Raw genomic sequence first — 24922 nt, forward strand, 5'->3', positions numbered from 1 at the left:
TGTGAATAAGTGTCAAAACACCAGCAGAATGACTTGATCCGTGACTGAAATAGGCCATATCTCCCCATTGCACTTTCCAAAATTTCAAATCACTTTCACCCGAATGAGTTTCCTGAAGAAGGACAAAATCTGCGTTACTGCGTTTACAATGTAAACATAAAGCTTTCCTTTTTGTAAGATCTCTCAAACCCCTAGCATTCAGACTAACGATATTGAGTGAATTGAAAACGAACTCATGCATTAAAAAAAGAAAGAACACAAATTAGATAATACAAGTAGTAACGTGAACAATAAAACAAACAGTGAACCTTGAGAGGATTACTCCGACGGAAAACTACGCTCAGCTGGTGGTTAACAGTATAACAAATCTATTTACTTCCTTTTTTTTAGTTGGCAAGTGTTCATCAGTTGCAGTTCGAACGGTACATTTATTCGTGGCAGTACATGAACTGTACTCTTGGTAGTTACCCAGAATGATAAACGCGTGTGGGCCCTTTAGGACAGGAGCCTCCACTTCATCAGACTGTATCATGACGTCACATGTGGGTGGTTGCTGCTACGTGGAAAGGAAGTACCTAGCTCAGCTAGCCAGTCGCCAAAAATACCAAAACAAATCGACGGTGCAGGGGAAAGACGGTTCATGAAGCAGCATAACATTTAATCATGTCATGATTGAGGCAAGGCGTTTCATTGCACGTTATGGATTACCGAGCTTTCTTTATGGAGTATTCTTTGACGTGGATCGATGAAAGGTTTGCCTGATTGTTGTTAGCTAGCTAACATTAGTTGCCTAACCAGCTAACGTTAGCTAGGTAGCCAAGTTAGACAACTCGTTGCTTAGTATTTCCTTTTTTTGGAGTAACATAACTTAGCTATACTAGATCGAGATTGTCGTAAGTTAACTATCTTGTTAGCGAACCTCATTTGAAAGTTCATACTCCTAGCTAGCTAACCTGGTCACTAACGTTAGCTAGCTAGCAATAGACCGCTATGAGTTGGTTCAGTTCTACCCAACTGTCAAGCTTTGCCAAACAAGCTTTGACAACGGCTCAGAAGTCCATCGACCGAGTGCTGGACATTAAACAAGACGAATGGGGTGACACAGTGGTAATGCCTTATGACGGTAGGTGAAGTAACGTTATCTAACTAGCTAGCTTAGCATGTCAGTGTGCTGTTGTTTTGGGGCAACATTATACAACCTTTTTCGTTTGAACATTATTTATGAATTGATGTGATTACCAATGGAAGCAAGACACTAGTCATCTTGATAAGGTAGGTAGTCATAACGAGGTGTATAATGTACTCTACCTAATAAAGCTAATATTTGATATGCTTTGGAGTTTATATGACCTTATCTTCTCGACATTAACCAACAAGGGTTTTCACGTTAGATCTACCAGGGAAGACTCCATTGAGCGGTGGATGGGGGATGACACAATGGGACTCTCCCCCGGAGGAATGCACCACAACTCTCCCCCCATCATCTGAGGCCATCACAACGCCTGTCACCCGCATGGTTGTGGATGAAACAGAGAACTTCTTCAGTGCTTTTCTGCCCTCAGGAGAGCTCCAGAGTGTCATGGACACCCAGGTTGTCTCTGTGCCACCCACCAAGTCCCACAGGCGGCCACAGGAGAAGGATGAGGAGGACAAGGATACTGTGGTTAAGGACGACGTGGACCCTCACAAGACAGGCCTGACAGAGACCAACAGACTGGAAGACCAGGAAGCTACTGAGAACCAGGCTGTCCTGACTGAGTCCTCAAGTCTATGGTCTTCCTCTGAAATTGTCCTCGTTCAGACACCAGACCCTCCAGTCCTGGCTCAGGGTGATTCTCCTGATGACACTGACAGTCCACTAATCAGTGAGAGCTGGATAGAATCAACTGTGGATGATACAACTGCTGTTTCTGAGGATGCACAAACCGAACGACCATTTACTCCCTCAGAAACCCAACCTGATTTTGATGATCACATCTCTGAACCCGCCGTCAACACTGAACTGGAGCCCCCCTTCAATCCATCTCCTCCCACACCCCCTAGGGAAATCTTATTGGAGGCCAAAGACCCCAAAGCGGGGGACAGGCAGAGTGACACACCCTCCCCTAAATCGGAGGACAGACAGAGCAACACCCCCTCCCCTCCTGTCAGCGCCTTCTCCTCAGGCACCTCCACCACCAGTGATATTGAGGTTTTGGACCATGAGAGTGTACAGAGCGAGAGTTCAGCCAGTTCCAGGCAGGAGATAGCAGAGGCCAAAGCAGGCCTCCACCTGATGCAGGGCTCCTTCCAGCTTCTCTCAGCCTCTGCCTGTGGGGACTTCCCCCGCTTGGAGGACTACCCCAAGCTGACCGAGAGCTGTGGATCCTCCTCAGATGCCTTTGAGCGCATTGACTCGTTCAGCATGCAGTCCCTGGACAGCCGCAGTGTCAGCGAAGTCAACTCTGATGATGACATCCCAGGGAGCCGGACGCTGGCATCTGTCACCGCAGGGCCCACGCCTTCGCCGCCTGTCAGAGTGGCAACCACTGCACAGGAACAGGAAGAAGAAGAGGAGAAGCAGCAGCAGCAGGAGGAGGAAGAAGACGAGGAGGGGATAACAGAAACAATGAAGGATCAGTCTCTGGATGAGAATGAGATGGAGGAGAGTGGTCGCAGTGCCACGCCTGTTAACAGCGAGCAGCCTGAGGACCTAATAGAACAGGAATCAGAGGCGGACGTCACGCTGTCAGGTCCCACCCCTGACCATGAGGAACAGTTGCCCCCACCAATAACGGAAGAGAAAAGAGGAGTGTCAACATGTCAGATTCTGGAGCTTCAAAAGGTAACGCACCTGTTCAGAACATGACCTTTGTAACTTGTAACAACACTTTTTAATGAACTGCTTGTGTGTGTGTGAGTTGGTGTGTCCCTTTTTTAAATACCAATGCCTGGAGAGTAGAATAGTGAAACACTTGGATGGACAGTCCTGTTCATATGCCAAAGGAAATAGTCACTGTGGATAAGGTGCATTCCCCCAAACCATCATGAATTAAACAATGTGCCCCTCAATTTGAACAACACTTTTGATGGAGACTGTGAGACAAGAATTAAGTACTAATCATTTATTAAGGTGCCTTATCAGTGTTTTCAATGCATTGGTTTGTGGAAAATCATTTCTTTGTAGGTAATTGATGAGCTGTCAAGCCGCCTTGAGAAGAGGGAGTTACAGCTGCTGTCAGTCAGCAAAGACAAGGCCAGGCTGGAGGAGGAGTGTGACAACCTTAAAGAGTGAGTATAAAGATCCTGACAATGTGTGAAACCCATGTCTGAAATTCATTGTAAGAGTAGAAAGAAGCATTCTCCAAACACACCTATGGAAATACACTGAGTGTACAAAACATTAGGAACACCTTCCTAATATTAAGTTACACCCCCTTTTGCCCTCAGAACAGCCTCGTGAGGGCATGGACTCAATAAGGTGTCGAAAGCGTTTCACAGGGATGCTGGCCCATGTTGACTCCAATGCTTCCCACAGTTGTCAAGTTGGCTGGACGTCCTTTGGGTGGTGGACCATTGTTGATACACAAAGGAAACTATTGAGTGTGAAAAACCAAGCAGTGTTGCAGTTCTTGACACACATAAACCGTTGTGACTGTCACCTGCTACCATACCCTGTTCAAAGGCACTTAAATATTTTGTCTTGCCAATTCACCCTCTGAATGGCACACATACACAATCCATGTCTCAATTGTCACAAGGCTTAAAAATCCTTATTTAACCTGTCTCCTCCCCTTCATCTACACTGATTGAAGTGAATTTAACAAGTGACATCAATAAGGGATCATAGCTTTCACCTGGCCAGTCTTTTACTAGGAAAAAGTAAGGTGTTCCTAATGCTTTGTCCACTCAGCATGCTCTATAGACGGGTTGGCTGACAAAGTCACAAAAATGATGCACAAAGCCTGAAGCTGTGCTTTGTTATGATTCTGAACGGTCAGATAGCTAGCAATAATGACAAGAATCTGTCATGTGGGGCATTGCTGGTGTCTTGTTTCAGCAGGTTTTATCTTGTCTTATTTTCATGTCAATGCTAATATGGCAAAAATGTACTATCAAACTAACCAACAACTGTAATAATGTATGTGAGAGACAAGTGCTAATTGTGCAAATGTATGTGTTTTCAATAAACATTTGGAGATAAAATATAGGTTACATGTTGTCAACAATCTAAGCCAACCATGTCTGTTTTGCCCCATAGTTTAGCATGGGTCGGTTTTATTTCTAATCAACTAACCCATCTATACATGAATAGTAAAGTAAATAGCAAACAGTTTGTCGGCCAATTTGTCCTCTTGGTTGTGTCTATGGTAAAGTATAGTCTATAGATAAGGATGGTCCTTTAAGAGACTGAGACGTCTATGTGTGTTGCAGTGAGGTGATAGGTCTTAAGGAGGAGAGTTCCAGTGTGCAGTCTCTGAAGGAGGAGTTTACCCAGCGCATCGCAGACACAGAGAGGAAAGCCCAGCTAGCGTGCAAGGAGAGGGATATTGCCAAGAAGGTAAAACACAAACATATCTCTATGTCTGTGTCAGGTATTACTGTCCCTGGTTACTCTACCCCCATAAGAATTGATTTAAGATCATTGAGTCAAATAACTGAAAATTAGTGACCATGATAGTCACATTATGCACAAAGCCTTCTTCAAGAACACGCTCTCCAGCGTATTTTACTGTTATGTTTCCTCCGGAGGAGATAAAGGGGATGAGGGAAGAGCTGTCCACCAGACTCAACTCCAACGAGACTATGGAGATCATCAGAGAAAAGGAGGAGCAGATCCGCGAACTGCTGGAGGAGGGTGAGAAGCTGTCCAAGCAGCAACTGCAGCACTCCAACATCATCAAGAAGCTGCGTGTGAAGGAGAAGGAGAGCGAGACCAAAATCACCAAACAGAACAAGAAGCTGAAAGAGCAGGAGGAAGAGCTCAAACACCTACAGCAGGTCAGTGGAAATATACACTACTGTTCAAAAGTTTGGGGTCACTTAGAAATTTCCTTGTTTTTGGAAGAAAAGCAATTTTTTTTGTCCATTTAAAATAACATCAAATTGATCATAAATACAGTGTAGACATTGTTAATGTTGTAAGTGACTATAGCTGGAAACGACAGATTCTTTAAAAGAATATCTACATAAACCCATTATCAGCAACCATCACTCCTGTGTGCCAATGGCACGTTGTTAGCTAATCCAAGTTTATCATTTTAAAAGGCTAAATGAACATTACAAAACCCATTTGCAATTATGTTAGCACAGCTGAAAACTGTTGTTCTGTTTAAAGAAGCCAAAAAACTGGCCTTCTTTAGACTGGTTGAGTATCTGGAGCATCAGTGTTTTTGGGTTCAATTACAGGCTCAAAATGGCCAGAAACAAATAACTTTTGTCTGAAACTCATCAGTCTATTCTTGTTCTGAGAAATGAAGGCTATTCCATGTGAGAAATTTCCAAGAAACTGAAGATCTCGTACAACGCTGTGTACTACGCCCTTCACAGAACAGCGCAATCTGGCTCCATCCAGAATAGAAAGAGGAGTGGGAGGCCCCGGTGCACAACTGAGCAAGAGAACATGTACATTAGTGTCTAGTTTGAGAAACAGACGCCTCACAAGTCCTCAACTGGCAGCTTCATTAAATAGTACCTGCAAAACACCAGTCTTAACGTCAACAGTGAAGAGGTGACTCCGGTATGCTGGCCTTCTAGGCAGAGTTGCAAAGAAAAAGCCATATCTCAGACTGGACAATAAAAAATAAAGATAAGATGGGCAAAAGAACACACACTGGACAGAGGAACTCTGCCTAGAAGGCCAGCATCCCGGAGTCGCCTCTTTACTGTTGATGTTGAGACTGGTGTTTTGCAGGTACTATTTAATGAAGCTGCCAGTTGAGGACTTGTGAGGCATCTGTTTACAACATTAACAATGTTTACACTGCATTTCTGGTTAATTTGATGTTATTTTAATGGACAACAAAATGTGCTTTTCTTTCAAAAACGAGGACATTTCTAAGTGACCCCAAACTTTTGAACGGTAGTGTATATATTTTTTATTTTAAGGGTTTTATTGAAAAATCACATTACTTCAGTAGCCATCAGAAGTGTATCCTGATCCTGAAAGCCCATTTGGTATTTAACCCTGCCTGGCTGTATATGTGTCTAGGTTCTGGATGAGAAGGAGGAAGTGGAGAAGCAGCACAGGGACAACATTAAGAAGCTGAACGTGGTGGTGGAGCGCCAGGAGAAGGACATGACCAAACTCCAGAGTGACTCAGAGGAGCTCCTGGAAAACAACAGGAGCCTGCAGGCTGCCCTCGACAACTCCTACAAGTGAGGATACATTCTGTACTCCACTCTACTAGTATAACTCGCACTGGTGAAGTAATAACTCACTCCACCCTACTTTTCTAACTCCTGCTTCAGACGTGCAGATGTGCTTGTCATTTTGAAATTCCACAAAGACATAACATTATGACAGATAAAGACGGTCACAGAAGCACCAACTCATACATTTTATCCAAGTCAGTGTAATGTGGCGGAAGGTAGCCAGAAGTTAAGAGTGTTGGGCCAGTAACCGAAAGGTCGCTGGTTCGAATCCCCAAGCAGACTAGTGAAAAATTGATAAGCAAGTCACTTAACCCTAATTGCTCCTTTAAGTCACTGTTGATAAGAGTGTCTGCTAAATGACTAAAATGTAAATGAGTGTCTGTGATCTCAGGGAACTGGCTGCACTGCACAAAGCCAAGGCTAGCCATGCCAGCGAGGCCCAGGAGGCTGCTTTGAGCAGGGAGACCCAGGCCAAGGAGGAGCTGGCTCTGGCCCTGGTGAAGGCCCAGGAGGAGGCCCGCATGCAGCAGGATGCTCTGGTCAACCAGGTGGCTGATCTGCGGCTGGCTCTGCAGAGGGTTGAACAGCAGCAGGCCAGGAAAGAAGACTACCTGAGGGAGGAGATCAGTGACCTGCAGCAGGTAAGAGACACTCATGACTTCTTTGGAGTTGACTGTAAGGGGAAGCTGTGCTTGAGTTAGGGGTCAAAGGTCACACACTGATGTGTTTGCCGGTTGTCTCCATAGAGACTGCAGGGGGCGGAGACCAGGAACCAAGAGCTGAGTCAGAGTGTTACCTCTGCAACGCGGCCGCTGCTCAGACAGATCGAGAACCTGCAGGCCTCGCTGGGGGGCCAGACAGCATCATGGGAGAAACTGGAGAAGAGCATCTCAGATCGACTAGGTTACTCTCAAAAGTTACTCTAGTTTGTAACAAGCTTTTTAAGAGTCTCCGCTGGACAACCGATTGCGCCTATTTTTATTTTTTTAATGTTTTTTATGTAATTCCTTTAACCACCCACCCTTTAACTCAACAGTGGAAGCACAGGCCCAACTGGCTGTTGCTGTGGAAAAGGAGCGTGCAGCAACTGAGGAGCTGATGGCCATTAAGGCCCAGCTGGCCTCACTGGAGTCCCAGAATTCCCTGCTTCGACAAGAGAAAGGGCGTCTCCATGGTCAGCTGGACGCAGAGAAGACCAGGCGGGAGAAACTGGAGGATGACAGCAGCAGGTACTGGATGGCTTTTTTCATAGGTTCTGTGAGACTATAACTGTTGCATAGTAGTCAGTTGCCTTTACTTTTCTTAAGGTGGACCTAGCGGCTATCCATTACAAAGCTTTGGAGCCTTTCCATTAATGACCATTTCCTGTCATCCTTATGGTGTAGGGAGCATGTGGAGCTGGAGAATCTGAGGGGAGCGCACACTCGAACACAGGAGGAGGCCAAGAAGGAGAAGGTATGTTCCCTCCCCTGCCCTACTCACCCTGCAGTAATGGAACAACACTTCTTACACATCTGTAACCTTCTCTGTTCCTCCCATCAGCTCCTCCTGACCAATCAGCTGGAGATGGAGAAAATGAAGGTGGAGCAAGAGAAGAAGAAATGCTACCTAGCACAAGAGGCCCTGAAGGAAAAGGTAGATCTATTTATCAATGTAAGTTCTATATCAATGACCAGCCGTGTGTTGCCTGTTCTTAAATCAATCTGTTGGGAGCGAGACTGGCCTGATGTATTTGATGTTTCTCTGTCATTAGGAGCGGAAGGTATTGGTTCACTCTGTGGGTGAGCCCCCAGCCTCATCCACCCCCTCCCTATCCCGTTCCAGCTCCATCAGTGGGGTAGACCACGCCGGCCTGCACTCCTCCTTCACCCAGGTACTTGCCACAGGCACACCTTTTACTCTTTCGTACCCAGCCAGCCTCCCATTTCTAGCCCTGTATTTGGGATGGTGACCTAGAAAGTTCAGTTTTTTTGTATATTACATGCAGCCAAGTAAGATGAATAGGGAACGTATGACAAAGGGCCAAATCCTAACTAGTTTGCATATTTGGTTCGTTTGAGGTTAGATGATTAACAAGACAGACCTGTTTTGAATTTCATCAGGAGGACTCTCTGGGTCACTCGTTGGGGGCGATGACGATGTCTATGAGTGGGACCAACCTGTATGAGGCGGCTCGGCTCAGTGGAGGCTCCAGCATCATAGAGAACCTGCAGTCCCAGCTCAAACTCCGAGAGGGAGAGATAGCACAGCTACAGGTACCAGCTGCCTGTCTGACACTGCTTTCACCTTGCTTTGAGGACTACCATTGGAAGTGTCCTACATGCATTTCTTTAAATGCCTTCTGGTTTTCAATGAAGTGTATGATTTACAAATATACTGTTGTTGAAAAACAATGCTTGCCAGGATCTTACCTCTTGCTTCTCGTCTCCCTCCCTCTCTCATCCCTTTCTCCCTTAGCTGGAGATCGCTAGTCTGGAGAGGACTCGCTCATCCATGGCGGAGGAGATGGTCAGATTGACCAATCAGAATGAGGAGATGGAGGACAGTGTGAAGGAGATCCCCACACTGAAAGTACAACTTCAGGTGAGGAGAGGATCAGTTCATACAAGTGCCACTAAGCCAGTGTAATCATATTAGGGTCAATCCTTGTTGTGATTCTTTAATTAAAAACCAAGATGTTATGTGAAAACTGACATCTCACAAGATGAGTTACTGGGCAGAGATGTATAACCATCTAGGTACAGATAAAGGAAGGGTAAAGTCCATTAGTAAACCCTCTTGTGACTATATAGATCTAGTGTTGTCCTCTGAGCCTGTGTTGTGTGACGGACTGTGTTGTAGGATCTGGAGCAGAGACACAACACCATCCTCCAGATGTATGGAGAGAAGGCTGAGGAGGCAGAGGAGCTGAGACTCGACCTGGAGGACGTCAAGAACATGTTCAAAACCCAGATTGACGAACTGCTCAAGAACCAGAAGTAGACTGTTCCATCTAACGTCCAGACCATAGATACAATAAACTGATTCTTGTAGAAGTGCATTTACTGTAAAGGATGGGAAAAGAAGAGTTCATGTACCTTTTTATTTCTGATTACAGAACAGTTGTTTTTTTTTAGGTTTTCCATCACTGTCTCTAAAGGAAGGGACATTTGAAAATCTGTCATATTATTTTAACAATTAGAATCAAACTATTTAAGAGGGAAATTATGGGTAACAAATCAATATCTTCTTAACATGTACAGATATGAAGGATAGTCACAATTAATATTCTACATTCATAATTTACTAGTTCCTTTGCATTGATTCAAAACCCAACAGCCTGTTAAACAGATTGTTTTAGATATCATTGTCCTTTATTGTGATCAACTGGCTTCATTTTTCACTTTGTGTAGTGGGATGATTCAGAATGGACTATCAAGTTATATTGACAGTTTCTATCCCCTTAACCCCAGCATCCTAATTGTCATCAGTGTGTATGTTTCCGAATACTGTACATCTTACTTTAGGATGAAAGAACAGAAAGAGTAAAGATTTTATATATTGCTTGTTTGCATTTGCTTCAGAGGTGTCATGTGTAGACAACCAAACCTTGCCCTTGGTGTGTATCAATGGACTAGGAAATCTGTAGAATTGAAAGTTATGCTGTGTTGAGGCAAGGCAAGGGTAATCTGCAGATATCTCAGAGGCATTTTCTTTGTAATTTAAAAAAGAAAGCTATTATTTAATCTCATGTTAACATAGATAATGGTATAAGATGGATGTTTGCTCTAAAATGTTTGGTCTTTCCCTTACTGGGTTTCAATCCAAATTCAAACAATTAACTGTTATAACAAATGTATCAAAAAGAAAGAATATTGCACAGTGGTATGTAGTCAATAGTTTACAGGTTTCTTCACAAATAACACATGGGGCATAGTAAATAAACATTTATTGGGGTGGGGATATTTTCTTGATGTGCTTTTTTTGTTGTTGCAGAATTGTAGGCAAAAACAATTGCACTTCTGCAAGTCTGAACTACATCCTACAACTCCACCTTGTGACTAATAATATACTGCATGCCGGTGTAAGGTTTCCGGTGTTATGGCGACCTGGAGCATACATTTTTGTTTGCAGAAGGTAAGCGCCAGGTTTAATGTGTAGTTTAATCTACCGATCGACCACATAATGTTTCTATTTCCGATAAGTAGTTTTTCGAAGTTTGCTGGTTCTAAACTTTCGCTGTCACCTTTTTCACTCGGATTGCAGTTAATTGTACGGTGTACCAGCAAAAGCGGTGCCACCAAGAATGTTGCAAGCTGACGATGTCTGCGTAGCGGGAGCACAATTATGATGATTTGTCTAGCAATGCAAATAAATATTCTAGTCTAGACATTTTAGGGGCGTTTTGCAATGTGCGTGTATTAATAATATCGGTGCAACTTGTTAACGGGCGGTGATAGTCGTTTCCTGCCTGTAAGCTACAGATAATTATCTTGTAGCTGGATAACTAGTTAAAATCGAATACAATGTGTCACTGCGCGTATAGTTGATGGTGTGGTTTACATTGTAGTATTCAATAAAACGAGTGTGCTCTGGATGCGCAACTTATTACTTAGGGAGTGTCGCTGGCCGTCTATTGTATCTAAGAGAAGTCTAGACGGCTAACTTAATAGCTTCAGGGAGCAACATTTTACAAAAGAAACGCATGTCGTAATTATGTTTTCCCACATATAGGCCCACTAACAACTTGAGCATCTTTATGTTTTGAAGCCTTATGGCATTTTCCCACGGACTCAAAAGCATCTCAGATATTTGGCTCATTGTTCCACTAATAAAATAAAACGTCTCACCCGGTGTGTAAAAGCAGGCTAGGCAACTATACTGTATTTAACGTTTTGCTTTGCTCAGCAGTCTATGGTTGTGTCAGCATATGCATCAACAAACACATTTTCCACCAATATGTTTTTCCCCCCCAGGACAAACACAGCAGCATGGGAATATAATATGATGATGTTATGTGTGGATATTCTTCTAGTCTGACCTTTTTTGGTAGCTGTGTTCTCATGGGTCACATGTCATACAGGTCCAGCACTTGTTTTCTCAAACAATGGTAGGAAAAAGGTCACTAATGTTTCCTTCACTAGGACCTCTCCTATATGGAGTTCAGATCCGCCTCGAGGCAGGTTCCCACACTATGGTCTATACCCACACGCTTGTAAACTGCAGTATACATCTCTACCCTAGATTACAGTGTATCTGCCGCTCACACTCTCTTTCTCTATCTCTGTCTCTTTTTTTCTCTCTTTCTCTTTCCACAGAGTTTGGTTGTGCTGTGAGGTAAGCCAAGGCGACTCTCCCATGTGTTTCTGTGGGACTGACTATGCTGCTGTTGGTAGCACTGGTCATGGTCTGTACTTGCACTGTGGTAGCTGCTGAGGAGGCTGAGAACACCAGCCACAAACCACCACTCCACTACAGCAGCCTCGCGCTGCCACAGCACCATATCCCCTACTTCCTCCACAGTAACAAGAGAGTGGCCAGGCTCTGTCGAGAGGACCCGCTCTGCCCTTTTAAAGTAAGAACTGCACTTTCATTGTTTTTAACAGTACAGGGTGAGCTACTGTTTTATTATCACTTTGTTATTATCACTGTGTTATTATCACTGTGTTATTATCACTGTGTTATTATCACTGTGTTATTATCACTGTGTTATTATCACTGTGTTATCATCATCACTGTTATTATCACTGTTTTATTATCACTGTGTTATTATCACTGTGTTATTATCACTGTGTTATTATCATCACTGTTATTATCACTGTGTTATTATCACTGTGTTATTATCACTGTTTTATTATCACTGTGTTATTATCACTGTGTTATTATCACTGTGTTATTATCATCACTGTTATTATCACTGTGTTATTATCACTGTGTTATTATCACTGTGTTATTATCACTGTTTTATTATCACTGTGTTATTATCACTGTGTTATTATCATCACTGTTATTATCACTGTGTTATTATCACTGTGTTATTATCACTGTTTTATTATCACTGTTTTATTATCACTGTGTTATTATCACTGTGTTATTATCACTGTTTTATTATCACTGTGTTATTATCACTGTGTTATTATCACTGTTTTATTATCACTGTGTTATTATCACTGTGTTATTATCACTGTGTTATTATCATCACTGTTATCATCACTGTGTTATTATCACTGTGTTATTATCACTGTTTTATTATCACTGTGTTATTATCACTGTGTTATTATCACTGTGTTATTATCACTGTGTTATTATCATCACTGTTATTATCACTGTGTTATTATCACTGTGTTATTATCATCACTGTTATTATCACTGTGTTATTATCACTGTTATTATGTTGGGTATCTACCATGTTGGGTGTCGTCATTCATAGTGTGAAGTGGGATTTGCTCTTTTAAGTTCTTGAACTGAGTTGAATTTTTGTCAAGGTGAATCTATTTTCTAAGCAGCCAGTCTTGTGGAAAGAGAGCGACAAAAACGTTAAGAACTTAAGTTTACTATTATTGAAAATGTAAAGCTTTGGACAGTGACCACATACATATTTGTATGTGTATCATGGTGGTACTAGTAGGCTGTTTAGTGTGGACTTTGATGGTCTATGCAAGTGTGTGTTAGCACATCTTTAGTGCTTCTCTCCCCCTCCCCCACCCTTAATGTTTTACGACAGGATGCTCTGCTGGATGTGTCGTCTTGCTGGGGGTATGAGAAGAACTGTGCCCCAGAGAACCGCTTTGGCTATCCTGTCTGCACCAAGATCGACTCTGGATGGTACAACACAATCCCCCTCTCTGCATTCCCCCAATCCCCCTCTCTGCATTCCCCCAATCCCCCTCTCTGCATTTCCTTTTATTCATTAGCATATTGTGCCAAGCTCCTGCCATACATGTGGATGTGCATAATGTATTTCTGCAGCTGGTTTGGCCTAACAGAGCTCTTTGTCCTCCCTAGGGCCAGCTCAGTGGAGGCAGCCCAGGAGCTGTTCTGGAAACAGGCAGACTTTGGTTATGTCATGGAGCGCCTCAGTGAGATGAAGACCCTCTGCAAGGCCACCAATCCTGTAAGACCCTGCCATCCCTCGGTGCAGCTGCACACAGAGGACTCAGGGATCCACAGGGATAAACAACAGGGATAAACAGAAAAGGCATTTGCTAAATGCTCACATTTTATTTCTAGGGAGATTCATCTCTGAAATGCTCCAGCCACACTCGCTTCTGCAGGGCGACCAATCTGTACCTGGACCTGAGGAACCCTCGCAGGGGTCATGAGAGGTCAGTGCACCTTGGTTGACACTTCCTGTCTAGCGACCCATCTGGATTCCTTGCTTTCCTGTGTGGACCATGTCAGGGGAAGAATTCCAGTAGTTTATTTTGGGTCTGTTTCTTCCATTTGCTTGTCCCTTCATCTTCATCGAACTAAAAGACAGGATAGGCAATATGGCAGACACTCCTCTTAAAGAAGAAAAAGAAACGCACACCTATTAAGGCGAGGTGCTGGCCAGCGGAGCAGAAAACTTGAACATAAGGGAGAGCCGCACACTCTAAGAACTCAGATGCAAAAATGTAATAACTGTCGAAACGTTGGTTATTAGGTTATTAGATTTTTGCATCTGAGCTCTTAGAGTGTGCGGCTCTCCCTTATTTTCAAGACACTCCTCTTAGCCTAATGAAATAAATTATTATCAAATTAAAGAAGTGTGGGACACACCTGTGTTTTCTCTGAAGGTATAAGGAGGACTTTCTCCAGGAGGGGGAGATTGGGGGGCGTTGCAGTCTGAACAGCCGTGCGCTGGCCGCAGAAGGAGAGCACAAGAGCCCTCTGCAGTCCTGGTGAGACAACACAGAGAATCCTTATGCCCCTCCCTGAACTGTCAGATTCATATCAAGGTTTCTTCTTTCTAAGGACATTTCACTTCGTAAGAAAAGTATTTGATTGATTGATGAATGACACAGACATGAAACTCTCTGAAACACACTCTTTTTCCTACCCAAGGTATGCTGAACTGCAGGCATACACAGAGCTGGACTTCAACCCCACAGATGAAGAGCATTGTGACATCATCATTGAGAAACCTACTGTATTCATGAAGCTTGACGCAGGTGGGAACAATCTTCATGCCTTTTAGTACAATGTCAAATAACTTATTCTGTTTGTGTACAGTGTAGAACTAGTGACACAGTAACAGATGTACTGAGATGTGATGGACAAACCTGAATGTGTCTTTTTCACAGGGGTGAACATGTACCATCACTTCTGTGACTTTGTCAACCTGTACATTTCCCAGCACATCAACAACTCCTTCAGCAGAGACATCAATATCCTCATGTGGGATACGGTAGGTACAACATTCTGCAGCCCGTCTCCATTTCACTGATCTGAGAGGACTGGATAGGTGCAAGAAATCTGGTGAGGACTTCGCTGGGCCCTCCATAGGCTAATTGGAGATCCCACCATGTTGCAAGCTGTTGTTTTGTTCAAAGCTGTTTGTACTGTACAGAAATAAGTGTTAGTATGGTTGTTGACCAGAGTGTTGTGTAAAGAAGAGTTAGTATGGTTGTTGACCAGAGTGTTGTTTAAAGAAGAGTTAGTATGGTTGTTGACCAGAGTGTTGTGTAAAGAAGAGTTAGTATGGTTGTTGACCAGAGTGTTGTGTAAAGAAGAGTTAGTATGGTTGTTGACCAGAGTGTTGTGTATAGAGGAGTTAGTATGGTTGTTGACCAGAGTGTTGTGTATAGAAGAGTTAGTATGGTTGTTGACCAGAGTGTTGTGTATAGAAGCGTTAGTATGGTTGTTGACCAGAGTGTTGTGTATAGAAGAGTTAGTATGGTTGTTGACCAGAGTGTTGTGTAAAGAAGAGTTAGTATGGTTGTTGACCAGAGTGTTGTGTATAGAAGAGTTAGTATGGTTGTTGACCAGAGTGTTGTGTATAGAAGAGTTAGTATGGTTGTTGACCAGAGTGTTGTGTATAGAAGAGTTAGTATGGTTGTTGACCAGAGTGTTGTGTAAAGAAGAGTTAGTATGGTTGTTGACCAGAGTGTTGTGTATAGAAGAGTTAGTATGGTTGTTGACCAGAGTGTTGTATATAGAAGAGTTAGTATGGTTGTTGACCAGAGTGTTGTGTAAAGAAGAGTTAGTATGGTTGTTGACCAGAGTGTTGTGTATAGTAGAGTTAGTATGGTTGTTGACCAGAGTGTTGTGTATAGTAGAGTTAGTATGGTTGTTGACCAGAGTGTTGTGTATAGAAGAGTTAGTATGGTTGTTGACCAGAGTGTTGTTTAAAGAAGAGTTAGTATGGTTGTTGACCAGAGTGTTGTGTATAGAAGAGTTAGTATGGTTGTTGACCAGAGTGTTGTGTAAAGAAGAGTTAGTATGGTTGTTGACCAGAGTGTTGTGTATAGAAGAGTTAGTATGGTTGTTGACCAGAGTGTTGTTTAAAGAAGAGTTAGTATGGTTGTTGACCAGAGTGTTGTGTAAAGAAGAGTTAGTATGGTTGTTGACCAGAGTGTTGTGTATAGAAGAGTTAGTATGGTTGTTGACCAGAGTGTTGTGTAAAGAAGAGTTAGTATGGTTGTTGACCAGAGTGTTGTTTAAAGAAGAGTTAGTATGGTTGTTGACCAGAGTGTTGTGTAAAGAAGAGTTAGTATGGTTGTTGACCAGAGTGTTGTTTAAAGAAGAGTTAGTATGGTTGTTGACCAGAGTGTTGTGTATAGAAGAGTTAGTATGGTTGTTGACCAGAGTGTTGTGTATAGAAGAGTTAGTATGGTTGTTGACCAGAGTGTTGTGTAAAGAAGAGTTAGTATGGTTGTTGACCAGAGTGTTGTGTATGGCGGTGCTGTGTTTTACATGTGACTACTTGCGTGCGGAGGGGGTCAACGGGAAGTAGTAGGTGAAAAACAGAATGATTTATGGGAAACCTTATCCTGTCCATTGTTCCCCCCTCTGACTGTGGAGATGAAGGATAAGGGTAAAGAAATAGAGGGAGGGAGAGTAAATGACAGCGAGAAGGAAAGGAAGGGTTTTTCATCTGAAAAACAACACAAGTTGTTCAGTAAACTGGTGGCTGACTGCTGGGAAAGGTTCTAATGAAACACACACCATAATACAAACCACTGTTTCCTAATAGTCTCCATGTAATCTGGAATTGAGTTGAGCCAGTTTGATGAAGCAACTGAATTTCAAAGTTGGCTTTCTTATGTATGTTTCTTCCTTTTCAGAGTTTTAATGGATATGGGGATCTGTTCAGTGAGACATGGAAGGCTTTCTCTGACTATGACATCATCCATCTGAAAACATTTGACACTAAAAGGGTAAAAGAATCAAAGCTTGGGTTGTGTGTGTGCGTGTGCGTGTGTGCGTGTGTGTGTGTGTGCGTGTGCGTGCGTGTGCGTGTGTGCGTGTGTGTGTGTGTGTGGTCGTACATGGTTGTTTAACGTGTCCATTACCTTGAAACAGGTGTGCTTCAAAGATTCCGTGTTCTCCCTGCTCCCCAGGATGAGATATGGGCTGTTCTATAACACACCTTTGGTACGTATTCTGTCTGTATCTCCTATGTAATAAAAATATAGAGATACAATTGCGCCGCCTTTGAGGAAATCTGAATCCCTTTGAACTGCTTGGGATGTCCCTGCCTTTCTGACTCCATGCGTTTGCCTATTTTTATCACGCAGACTTTATGTCTGTTCATGCTTCTCGCCTCCTCATTCCGTTTTCCTGCATCTTCTGATATCCAGTTTGGTCATACCATGCAATTTAGGTCAAATATTTATGTTTTGTATTCATCGTGTCCAGCTCTTATGTAATTTAAATGAACATTTCAAGGAGATTTGTGTACACATGGTAACATGTAAATACGTACAGTAAAGTCAAAAGTTTGAACACACCTACTCATTCCAGTGTTTTTCTTTATTTTTACTATTTTCTACATGTCACGTCCTGACCAGTAAAAGGGGTTATTTGTTATTGTAGTTTGGGCAGGGGGTGTTTGTTTTGTGTGGTTCGGGTTTTTTGGTTTATGTTCTACATTTTCTATTTCTATGTGTTTATCTAGTTTTCTATTTCTATGTTGGGTTTTGGTAATGACCTCCAATTTGAGGCAGCTGGTTGTCGTCTCTAATTGGAGGCCATATTTAGTTGGGTTAGTTTTCTCTTGTGTTTGTGGGTGGTTGTTTCCAGTATAGTCTGTGCACCTTACTGGACTGTTTTCGTCATCTGTTTATTTTGTGATTAAGTGTTTTCTTTAATAAATAAGAAGATAAGCACTTTACCCGGTGCGTTTTGGTCCACTCCTTACGACGCCTGTGACACTACATTGTAGAATAATAGTGAAGACATCAAACTATGAAATAACACATATGGAATCATGTAGTAACCAAAAAAGTGTTAATCAAATCAAAATATATTTTATATTTGAGTTTCTTCAAAGTAGCCACCCTTTGCCTTGATGACAACTTTGCATACTTTTGGCATTCTCTCAACCAGCTTAATGGGGTAGTCACCTGGAATGCATTTCAATTAACAGGTGTGCCTTGTTAAAAGTTCATTTGTAGAATTTATTTCCTTAATGCGTTTGAGCCAATCAGTTGTGTTGTGACAAGGTAGGGGTGGTATAAACAAGATAGCCCTATTTGGTAAAAGACCAAGTCCATATTATGTCAAAAACAGCTCAAATAGCAAAGAAAAACAACAGTCCATCATTACTTTAAGACATGAAGGTCAGTCAATGTGGAACATTTAAAAAACATGTTGAAAGTATCTTCAAGTGCAGCCGCAAAAACCAACAAGCGCTATGATGAAACTGGCTCTCATGAGGACCACCACAGGAAAGGAAGACCCAGAGTTACCTCTGCTGCAGAGGATACGTTCATTAAAGTTACCAGCCTCAGAAATTGCAGCCTAAATAAATGCTTCACAGACTTCAGGGAACATCAATTGTTCAGAGGAGACTGCGTGAATCAGGCCTTCATGGTAAAATTGCTGCAAAGGAAACCACTACTAAAGGACACTAACAAGAAGAAGAGACTTGCTTGGGCCAAGAAACACAAGCAATGGACATATCTTTTGGTCCAAATTTGAGATTTTTGGTTCCAACCGCCTTGTCTTTGTGAGATGCAGAGTAGGTGAACGGATGATCTCTGCATGTGTGGTTCCTACCGTGAAGCATGGAGGAGGAGATGTGATGGTGTGGGGGTGCTTTGCTGGTGACACTGTCTTTGATTTATTTAGAATTCACGTCACACTTAACCAGCATGGCTACCACAGCATTCTGCAGCGATACACAATCCCATCTGCTTTGGGCTTAGTGGGACTGTCATTTGTTTTTCAACCGGACAATGACCCAACACACCTCCAGGCTGTGTAAGGGCTATTTTACCATGAAGGAGAATGATGGAGTGCTGCATATGACCTCCCCAATCCCCCGACCTCAACCCAATTGAGATGGTTTGGGATGAGTTCGACCGCAGAGTGAAAGATAAGCAGCCAACACGTGCTCAGCATATGTGGGAACTCCTTCAAGTCTGATGGAAAAGCATTCCAGGTGAAGCTGGTTGAGAGAATGCCCCGAGTGTGCAAAGCTGTCATCAAGGCAAAGGGTGGCTACTTTGAAGAATTGAACACTCTTTTGGTTACTACATGATTCCATATGTGTTATTTCATAGTTTTGATGTCTTCACTATTATTCTACAATGTAGAAAATAGTAAAAAATTAAGAAAAACCCTTGAATGAATAGGTGTGTCCAAACCTTTGACTGGTACTGTAGGTCTAGGGGGCAGCCTGTGTGTGAGCCTGCGTGTGAGAGACACTGAGTGTGTGTTCTCTCTATGCATGTATGTATGTGTTTGTGAGCATGCGTGTGAGGGACACATACAAATGAATCTGCTGTTTTTTTCTTGGCGTGTTAATGGCAGATATCTGACTGCTACAGTGAAGGGATGTTCAGGGCCTTCTCCCAGCATGTTCTATATCGACTCAGCGTTCCACAGGATGGACCCATGGTAAGGAATACTGACCACACACACGCACATACGACTACGCACACACACACTGAAACACACACACACACATAGCACAGGTCACTTTGCTGGCGCACACACACCTTTTCTTCAGTGGTCTGTAACTCCCCGATACAGGCTTCACTGGTCTTTACGACCCCAGACTGCGAGCATTTGACTGTATCTTTATGACCATTGAAGACGTTTGCGAGGATGTAGCTCATTGTGTATTCTCGGCTGATGCTAAGAATATGCTAAAAGGCTTCCTGTGAGATGATGGTGCTTGCGATAGCATCATCCAGCTGAATGAGAGGTGTGCCTGGCCCTGACCCCCTCAGCCCCTCTCAGCCCCTCCTTTGTTTCCTCTGATTAATGGCTCAGGGAGACACCAGACCATTGTGCTCTTCTCAGCATCATATCAGCTCTCCTTATGCACACACTGCTGTTTCATCTCATCCATCTAATATGTTTTATAGTTTGGTAAAGGCATGTATTTAGCACTATGCGGTGTTGGTGTACTCCCTCTGGGGTTCTCCTGGCAGTCTTTGTGGTTTGCGGCTGATCACTTTCACAGTTTCTCTGTTTTTAGCATCAGGAGTTGTCTTCCTCAGGCTATTTTCACCTCAGATGGCACAATGCCAGTGAGACTGAAAGGGAGTTTCGTAGCTCTTTTAGCCACTAGGAGATGGTAATGCTGTATAACATGCTGGGCTTAATATGGGCTTAATATGTCAGATTATGAGATCAGCATAATAATATTTGCAGATGTTGAAATTGCTCTTACTGCACCATATAAAATATACATGTCATATTTATAATAATAAGATATTACCATTTACCAGATACTTTGATACAATGGGTCTCAAAGTCATGCATGCACACATTTACTTATGGGTGGCCCCAGGAATTGAACCCACAATGCTGGCGTTGCAGGAGCCATGTTCCACTTTACCAACTGAGCCACACAGTAAGTATCATCTCACCACCCCTATGTTCCTGGTTTCAGGAGGGGAGGATTCGGGTGACATTGTTGGCACGCAGCACAGACTACCGTAAGATATTGAACCAGCAGGAGGTGAGTCCAGGCTGAGGCAGCACTGCCAACTCTCTGCTCCCTCCCTCCCTCCCTGCCTTCCTCCCTCCCTCCATTGCCTCCTCCAGCTCTTAACTGGCCATTTAAAATTGTATTTGCTATAAACTGCCAGCGTAAAATGCCTGTGATTTATGCAGCCAGTCTCTGTGTTTGTTTGAGCTCTCATTGATCAGAGAATGCATCTCACTGCGTTCGTACAGCTCATAAACGCCCTGAAGACTGTGCCTCTACTTGAGGTCAGAGTGGTGGATTACAAATACAAGTGAGTGAACAGTTTGGATTCTTTAGACTTAGTTTAAGGGAAGTAATGTTGGATTATATTGTAATGCTGGAGAATACAAAGCAGCAGCACAAATGGGAATTGTGTAACAGCTGGATTTTATTGTCTGACACACCACTTTTAGAGTGGAGTAAATATTGAATGTACAGTATAGTATGTTGGAGTGAAGTCTGTCAGGGTGTTGGGTTAAGTAGTAAGTTCAATTTAAATATAAGCTTTTGATGTGAGTGCTGCAGGTGCTTGGTGGGTGACCTCTGTCTGTCTGTCTGTCTGTCTGTCTGTCTGTCTGTCTGTCTGTCTGTCTGTCTGTCTGTCTGTGTCTGTCTGTCTGTAGGGACGTTCCGTTCCTGGAGCAGCTTAGCATTACCCACAGCTCTGACATCTTCATCGGGATTCATGGGGCAGGACTTACTCACCTGCTCTTCCTTCCTGATTGGGCCGTCATCTTTGAGCTGTGAGTGACAATTGCCAGTCTATCTCTGTGGGTCTACAACAGTTTTACTGTGTCTTTGTGTTTCTGTGTGTCTATCTGTCTCACTGGATCCTTGTCTCTGTCTGTCCTTCCATGCTCTGAGGATGGCAGTACGGGCCTATAGGCAGTGATGGGAAAAATACACAATTGTCATAATTAAGTAAAAGTAAAGATACCTTAATAGAAAATGATTTGAAGTAAAAGTGAACGTCACCCACTAAAATACTACTTGTCTAAAAGTATTTGGTTTTAAATATACTCCAGTGTCAAAAGTAAATGTAATTGCTAAAATATACTTAAGTATCAAAGTAAACATGTAAATAATTTCAAATTCCTTATATTAGCAACCAGACAGCACGATTGTTTTATTATTTGTATTTACGAATAGCCAGGGGCACATTCCAACACAGAGACATCATTTACAAACAAAGCATTGTGTTTAGTGAGTCCGCCAGATCAGAGGCAGTAGGGATGAACAGGGATGTTCTCTTGATAAGCATGTGAATTGGACCATTTTCCTGTCCTGCTAAGCATTCAACGAGTACTTTTAGGTGTCAGGAAAAATGTATGGAGTAAAAAGTACAATATTTTCATTAGGAATGTATTAAAGTAAAAGTTGTCAAAAATATGAATAGTAAAATACAGATACCCCCCAAAAACTACTTAGGTAGTACTTTAAGGTATTTATACTTAAGCATAACAGGGCAGAGTGATATCTGTGCTGGATATGGTATTGTGTATCTATGTGTGTGATGGGTGGGTCTGGCAGCATGCTGTGCTCAGTTAGCCCTTAGCCGCAAGGCGTGGCGGTGAAATACGGCCTAATTTAAACAGGCATTCATCAGGCAGGACGGGGAGGCGGACGCCACAGAGAGAGGAGAGAGAGAGCAGGAGATGAAGTGTCTCCATCTGTTCTCCACAGATATAACTGTCAGGATGAGAGCTGCTATCGAGATCTGGCTCGGCTGCGGGGGATCCGATATGTGACTTGGCAGAAAAGGGACAAAGTGCTCCCAGAAGATAAGGTGGGAAACTCCAACGCCACTCTTGCCACCACCTCCACCTAACTCACCGCCCCAGATTCTCAGAGACACCTGACTAATGCTCACCTGTAGCCTCAGCATTTATCACCACACTCATCTGTCATTTTGTTTTTAGTACACACACTCACGCTGCCTCACACACACAGTCACAAATCACAGACCTGGAGTGCAGTGTTCATAAAGACTTTCTCTCACTTTTCCCCCCCACCCCCCCTCACCACACACAGGGTCACCATCCCACCCTGGGGGATCATCCTAAATTCACCAACTACTCCTTTGACGTGGAGGAGTTCATGCGTCTGGTGCTGGAAGCAGCAGACTACGTCCTGCACCACCCCAAGTGGCAGCCCCTGCCCAGCCGGGATGAACTGTAAGCCTGCAGCACGAGGACAGTTTGGTGAAGTCAAACACACGACTAAAACACAGCCGTCTTATAAATCGAAAAGTATTTTTAATACTAGTTGTTGTATATTATGAAGGTTAAATTTAAGTTTACAACATCACTTTTCAGCTATTTATTATTTCTTTTTTTTCTGCAGTGAGTCTTTAACACAGCCTTCTAGGCCAACACAGCCTTCTAGGCCAACACAGCCTTCTAGGCCAACACAGACCAAGGTGTATCTCAGTAGCGATAATAAAGAGAAATCAAATGGCCTTGGCAAACTTAGAGTACCTGCTACCATTTTCCTTGTTAGAGAACAGTATATGTGCTATACATACACTCCTTACAACAAATTCATATTTTTATTACATGCTGCCACTGGTGGTTGCCGGAATGATCGTTTGTTTACTTTCTAAAACAATGTGTTTATTTTCTGCTTTTCTGATTAAAGTGGTGTGTTGTAGACAGACAGGGATGGAACTTTCAACATGTTGTAAATGTGCCCATTTTATCAACACCGCAGAATTGTCTTTGCAACTATTTTGTAGTCACTACATATAGTAAACTTCCATGAAAGGGAAAACACAACATATATAATCAATCTAAAGCTGGATGTTTTATTTATAAGTGAAAGGGAGTCAGACCTTTTGGTCAATGTTTTGGAAAGTCTTGTAAGTCATGTTATATTTCAAAGCCATGGAAACGTTTTGAAATAAATATTTTCAAAAGTGTTGACATCTCTTTTTTTTTGGCAATTTAAGCAGCAATGATTTCATTAATCATTATTCAAATGAATCTTTTGATAGTAACTATGTACAGTATCTCCTGAACTTTTCAAAAAGAATTGCTGATCTCAGACAGTTATTTGCTGAGGGTTTCATTATTTTAGTTTGCAGGGGGCTGGGAGGAATGGCTCCCCACAAAAGGGCACTTGTTCAGATCTATTTGTCATCACCATAAATCTGTCTGACCTCAAAACCACCACGGCTGCGCTGTCGGTGACACCTGATTACCACTAGATGGCAGTAGAACACCACACATGAGTCAATTTAGATGACTTTTTCCCCAGGATCACAGAGAGAATTGCACGATATGTGAAACGGCATTGATTGGTGTGAGAGTGCTTCTCTTGTATAAGTCTGTCGAAATCTTCTGAAATCTAGGTCATGTTTTATTGAGTTGATCATAGAATGATAGATAGATATGATAGCTCTTAAATCTGAAGACGCATCAGGCCGAATAGCTCATGTTCTAAAGAGTTGTGAACTGTTGTACCCCATACAAAACACTGCCACCACAAATCTCTCTATTTGAGCTGCTCTTGTCAATGTTGTGGCTGAACTTTCTCATTATTGACAGACACCAGTGCTGTCTGGGATGAACACTATTTCTAGGTCGGCTCAGTTTACAGCCAGTGACCAGCATAAAGAAAATAATCACCTCTACGCAGGGATCAAAAGCAGAGAAACCAAGATGTCTGCTGCTCAATAACCTTCATGGCAGCAGGTTGAAATCGATGCCAAGCCCAATGTTCCCTTCTTTTTACTTTTAACAACAGAATAAGACATCATTACAATTTGTATTTTTGGAAAGAAATGAAAACATGGGAAAACTAAATACCAAGAGTTATTGTCACTTGACTCATAAAGTCAAATATTGTGTGTGTGTGTGTGTGTGTGTGTGTGTGTGTGTGTGTGTGTGTGTGTGTGTGTGTGTGTGTGTGTGTGTGTGTGTGTGAGAGAGAGCTCTGCCCCTTTGGAAACCCGATGTAGTCCATTGGCCATCCGTGCACGGTGTGTGTGTGCATGCGTGCCTCCTGTATCATTAGGAAAAAGCATGTGCTAATTGATTTATGGGGCGCGGTAGAATCCATCTCACCACTCATTATCTAAGAGTGTTAGCCATTAGTGCTTATGACAGCGACTTTTGAGTATTTTCTTCAGGTGTCCCACGTGGTGCTTTATAAACACTTCTGCGTGGGTGGGCTTATTTCGTCATGTTAGAAGCAATGGTGTGAGTCCACTGGAGGTGTTGAATTACTGCCTCTGTTGCTCTTACTGCACGCCTTATGAGCTTGAAATATGCAAGCAGAGGGAGTGCTCCTTCAAAGACAGCCTATGTCTTCTTCATGGGGAAGTGTGCTGTGCGTAAAGTTATTAGTACACATCTCAGCCCGTGATTCAGACTAGATTAGGGAGAATTATTACACTGCAGTTTTACAGGTTTTTTTTTTTTAGGGTTGTGTTCTCACTGTAAATATAGGCCTAATGACAAC

At 42.8% G+C, this 24922-nt stretch overlaps 2 protein-coding genes across 6 annotated transcripts; both read left to right on the forward strand.

Annotated features, from left to right (window-relative positions):
- The first annotated feature begins 539 nt into the window (after window positions 1-539).
- tmf1 (TATA element modulatory factor 1) lies at window positions 540-10217 on the forward strand. 4 transcript variants are annotated; one of them, XM_029774946.1, is made up of 15 exons: window positions 540-1123; window positions 1392-2824; window positions 3167-3270; window positions 4414-4540; window positions 4735-4980; window positions 6191-6357; window positions 6746-6995; window positions 7101-7257; window positions 7391-7583; window positions 7740-7809; window positions 7897-8007; window positions 8108-8227; window positions 8457-8609; window positions 8812-8937; window positions 9196-10217. In XM_029774946.1, the coding sequence occupies exons 1-15, from the start codon at window positions 991-993 to the stop codon at window positions 9334-9336; spliced, it is 3531 nt and encodes a 1176-aa protein (XP_029630806.1). In that variant the 5' UTR covers window positions 540-990; the 3' UTR covers window positions 9337-10217. The 4 variants fall into 4 exon arrangements, with proteins under 4 accessions (XP_029630806.1, XP_029630805.1, XP_029630807.1 ...); XM_029774945.1 differs by having other exon boundaries at window positions 541-1123; window positions 4732-4980; XM_029774947.1 differs by having other exon boundaries at window positions 541-1123; window positions 4732-4980; window positions 7897-7989.
- Window positions 10218-10337: 120 nt separating this feature from the next.
- eogt (EGF domain-specific O-linked N-acetylglucosamine (GlcNAc) transferase) lies at window positions 10338-23378 on the forward strand. Of its 2 annotated transcripts, XM_029774949.1 has the most exons (17): window positions 10338-10470; window positions 11652-11908; window positions 13058-13158; window positions 13339-13447; window positions 13564-13658; window positions 14112-14216; window positions 14380-14486; window positions 14619-14722; window positions 16602-16694; window positions 16840-16911; window positions 19294-19380; window positions 20384-20452; window positions 20671-20732; window positions 21085-21204; window positions 22145-22247; window positions 22493-22635; window positions 22805-23378. In XM_029774949.1, the coding sequence occupies exons 2-17, from the start codon at window positions 11714-11716 to the stop codon at window positions 23061-23063; spliced, it is 1824 nt and encodes a 607-aa protein (XP_029630809.1). In that variant the 5' UTR covers window positions 10338-10470; window positions 11652-11713; the 3' UTR covers window positions 23064-23378. The 2 variants fall into 2 exon arrangements, with proteins under 2 accessions (XP_029630809.1, XP_029630810.1); XM_029774950.1 differs by having other exon boundaries at window positions 10340-10470; window positions 22493-22911.
- Window positions 23379-24922: the final 1544 nt, after the last annotated feature.

This window comes from Salmo trutta, chromosome 14 (genome assembly GCF_901001165.1).
Source record: "Salmo trutta chromosome 14, fSalTru1.1, whole genome shotgun sequence".
NCBI lineage: Eukaryota > Metazoa > Chordata > Actinopteri > Salmoniformes > Salmonidae > Salmo > Salmo trutta.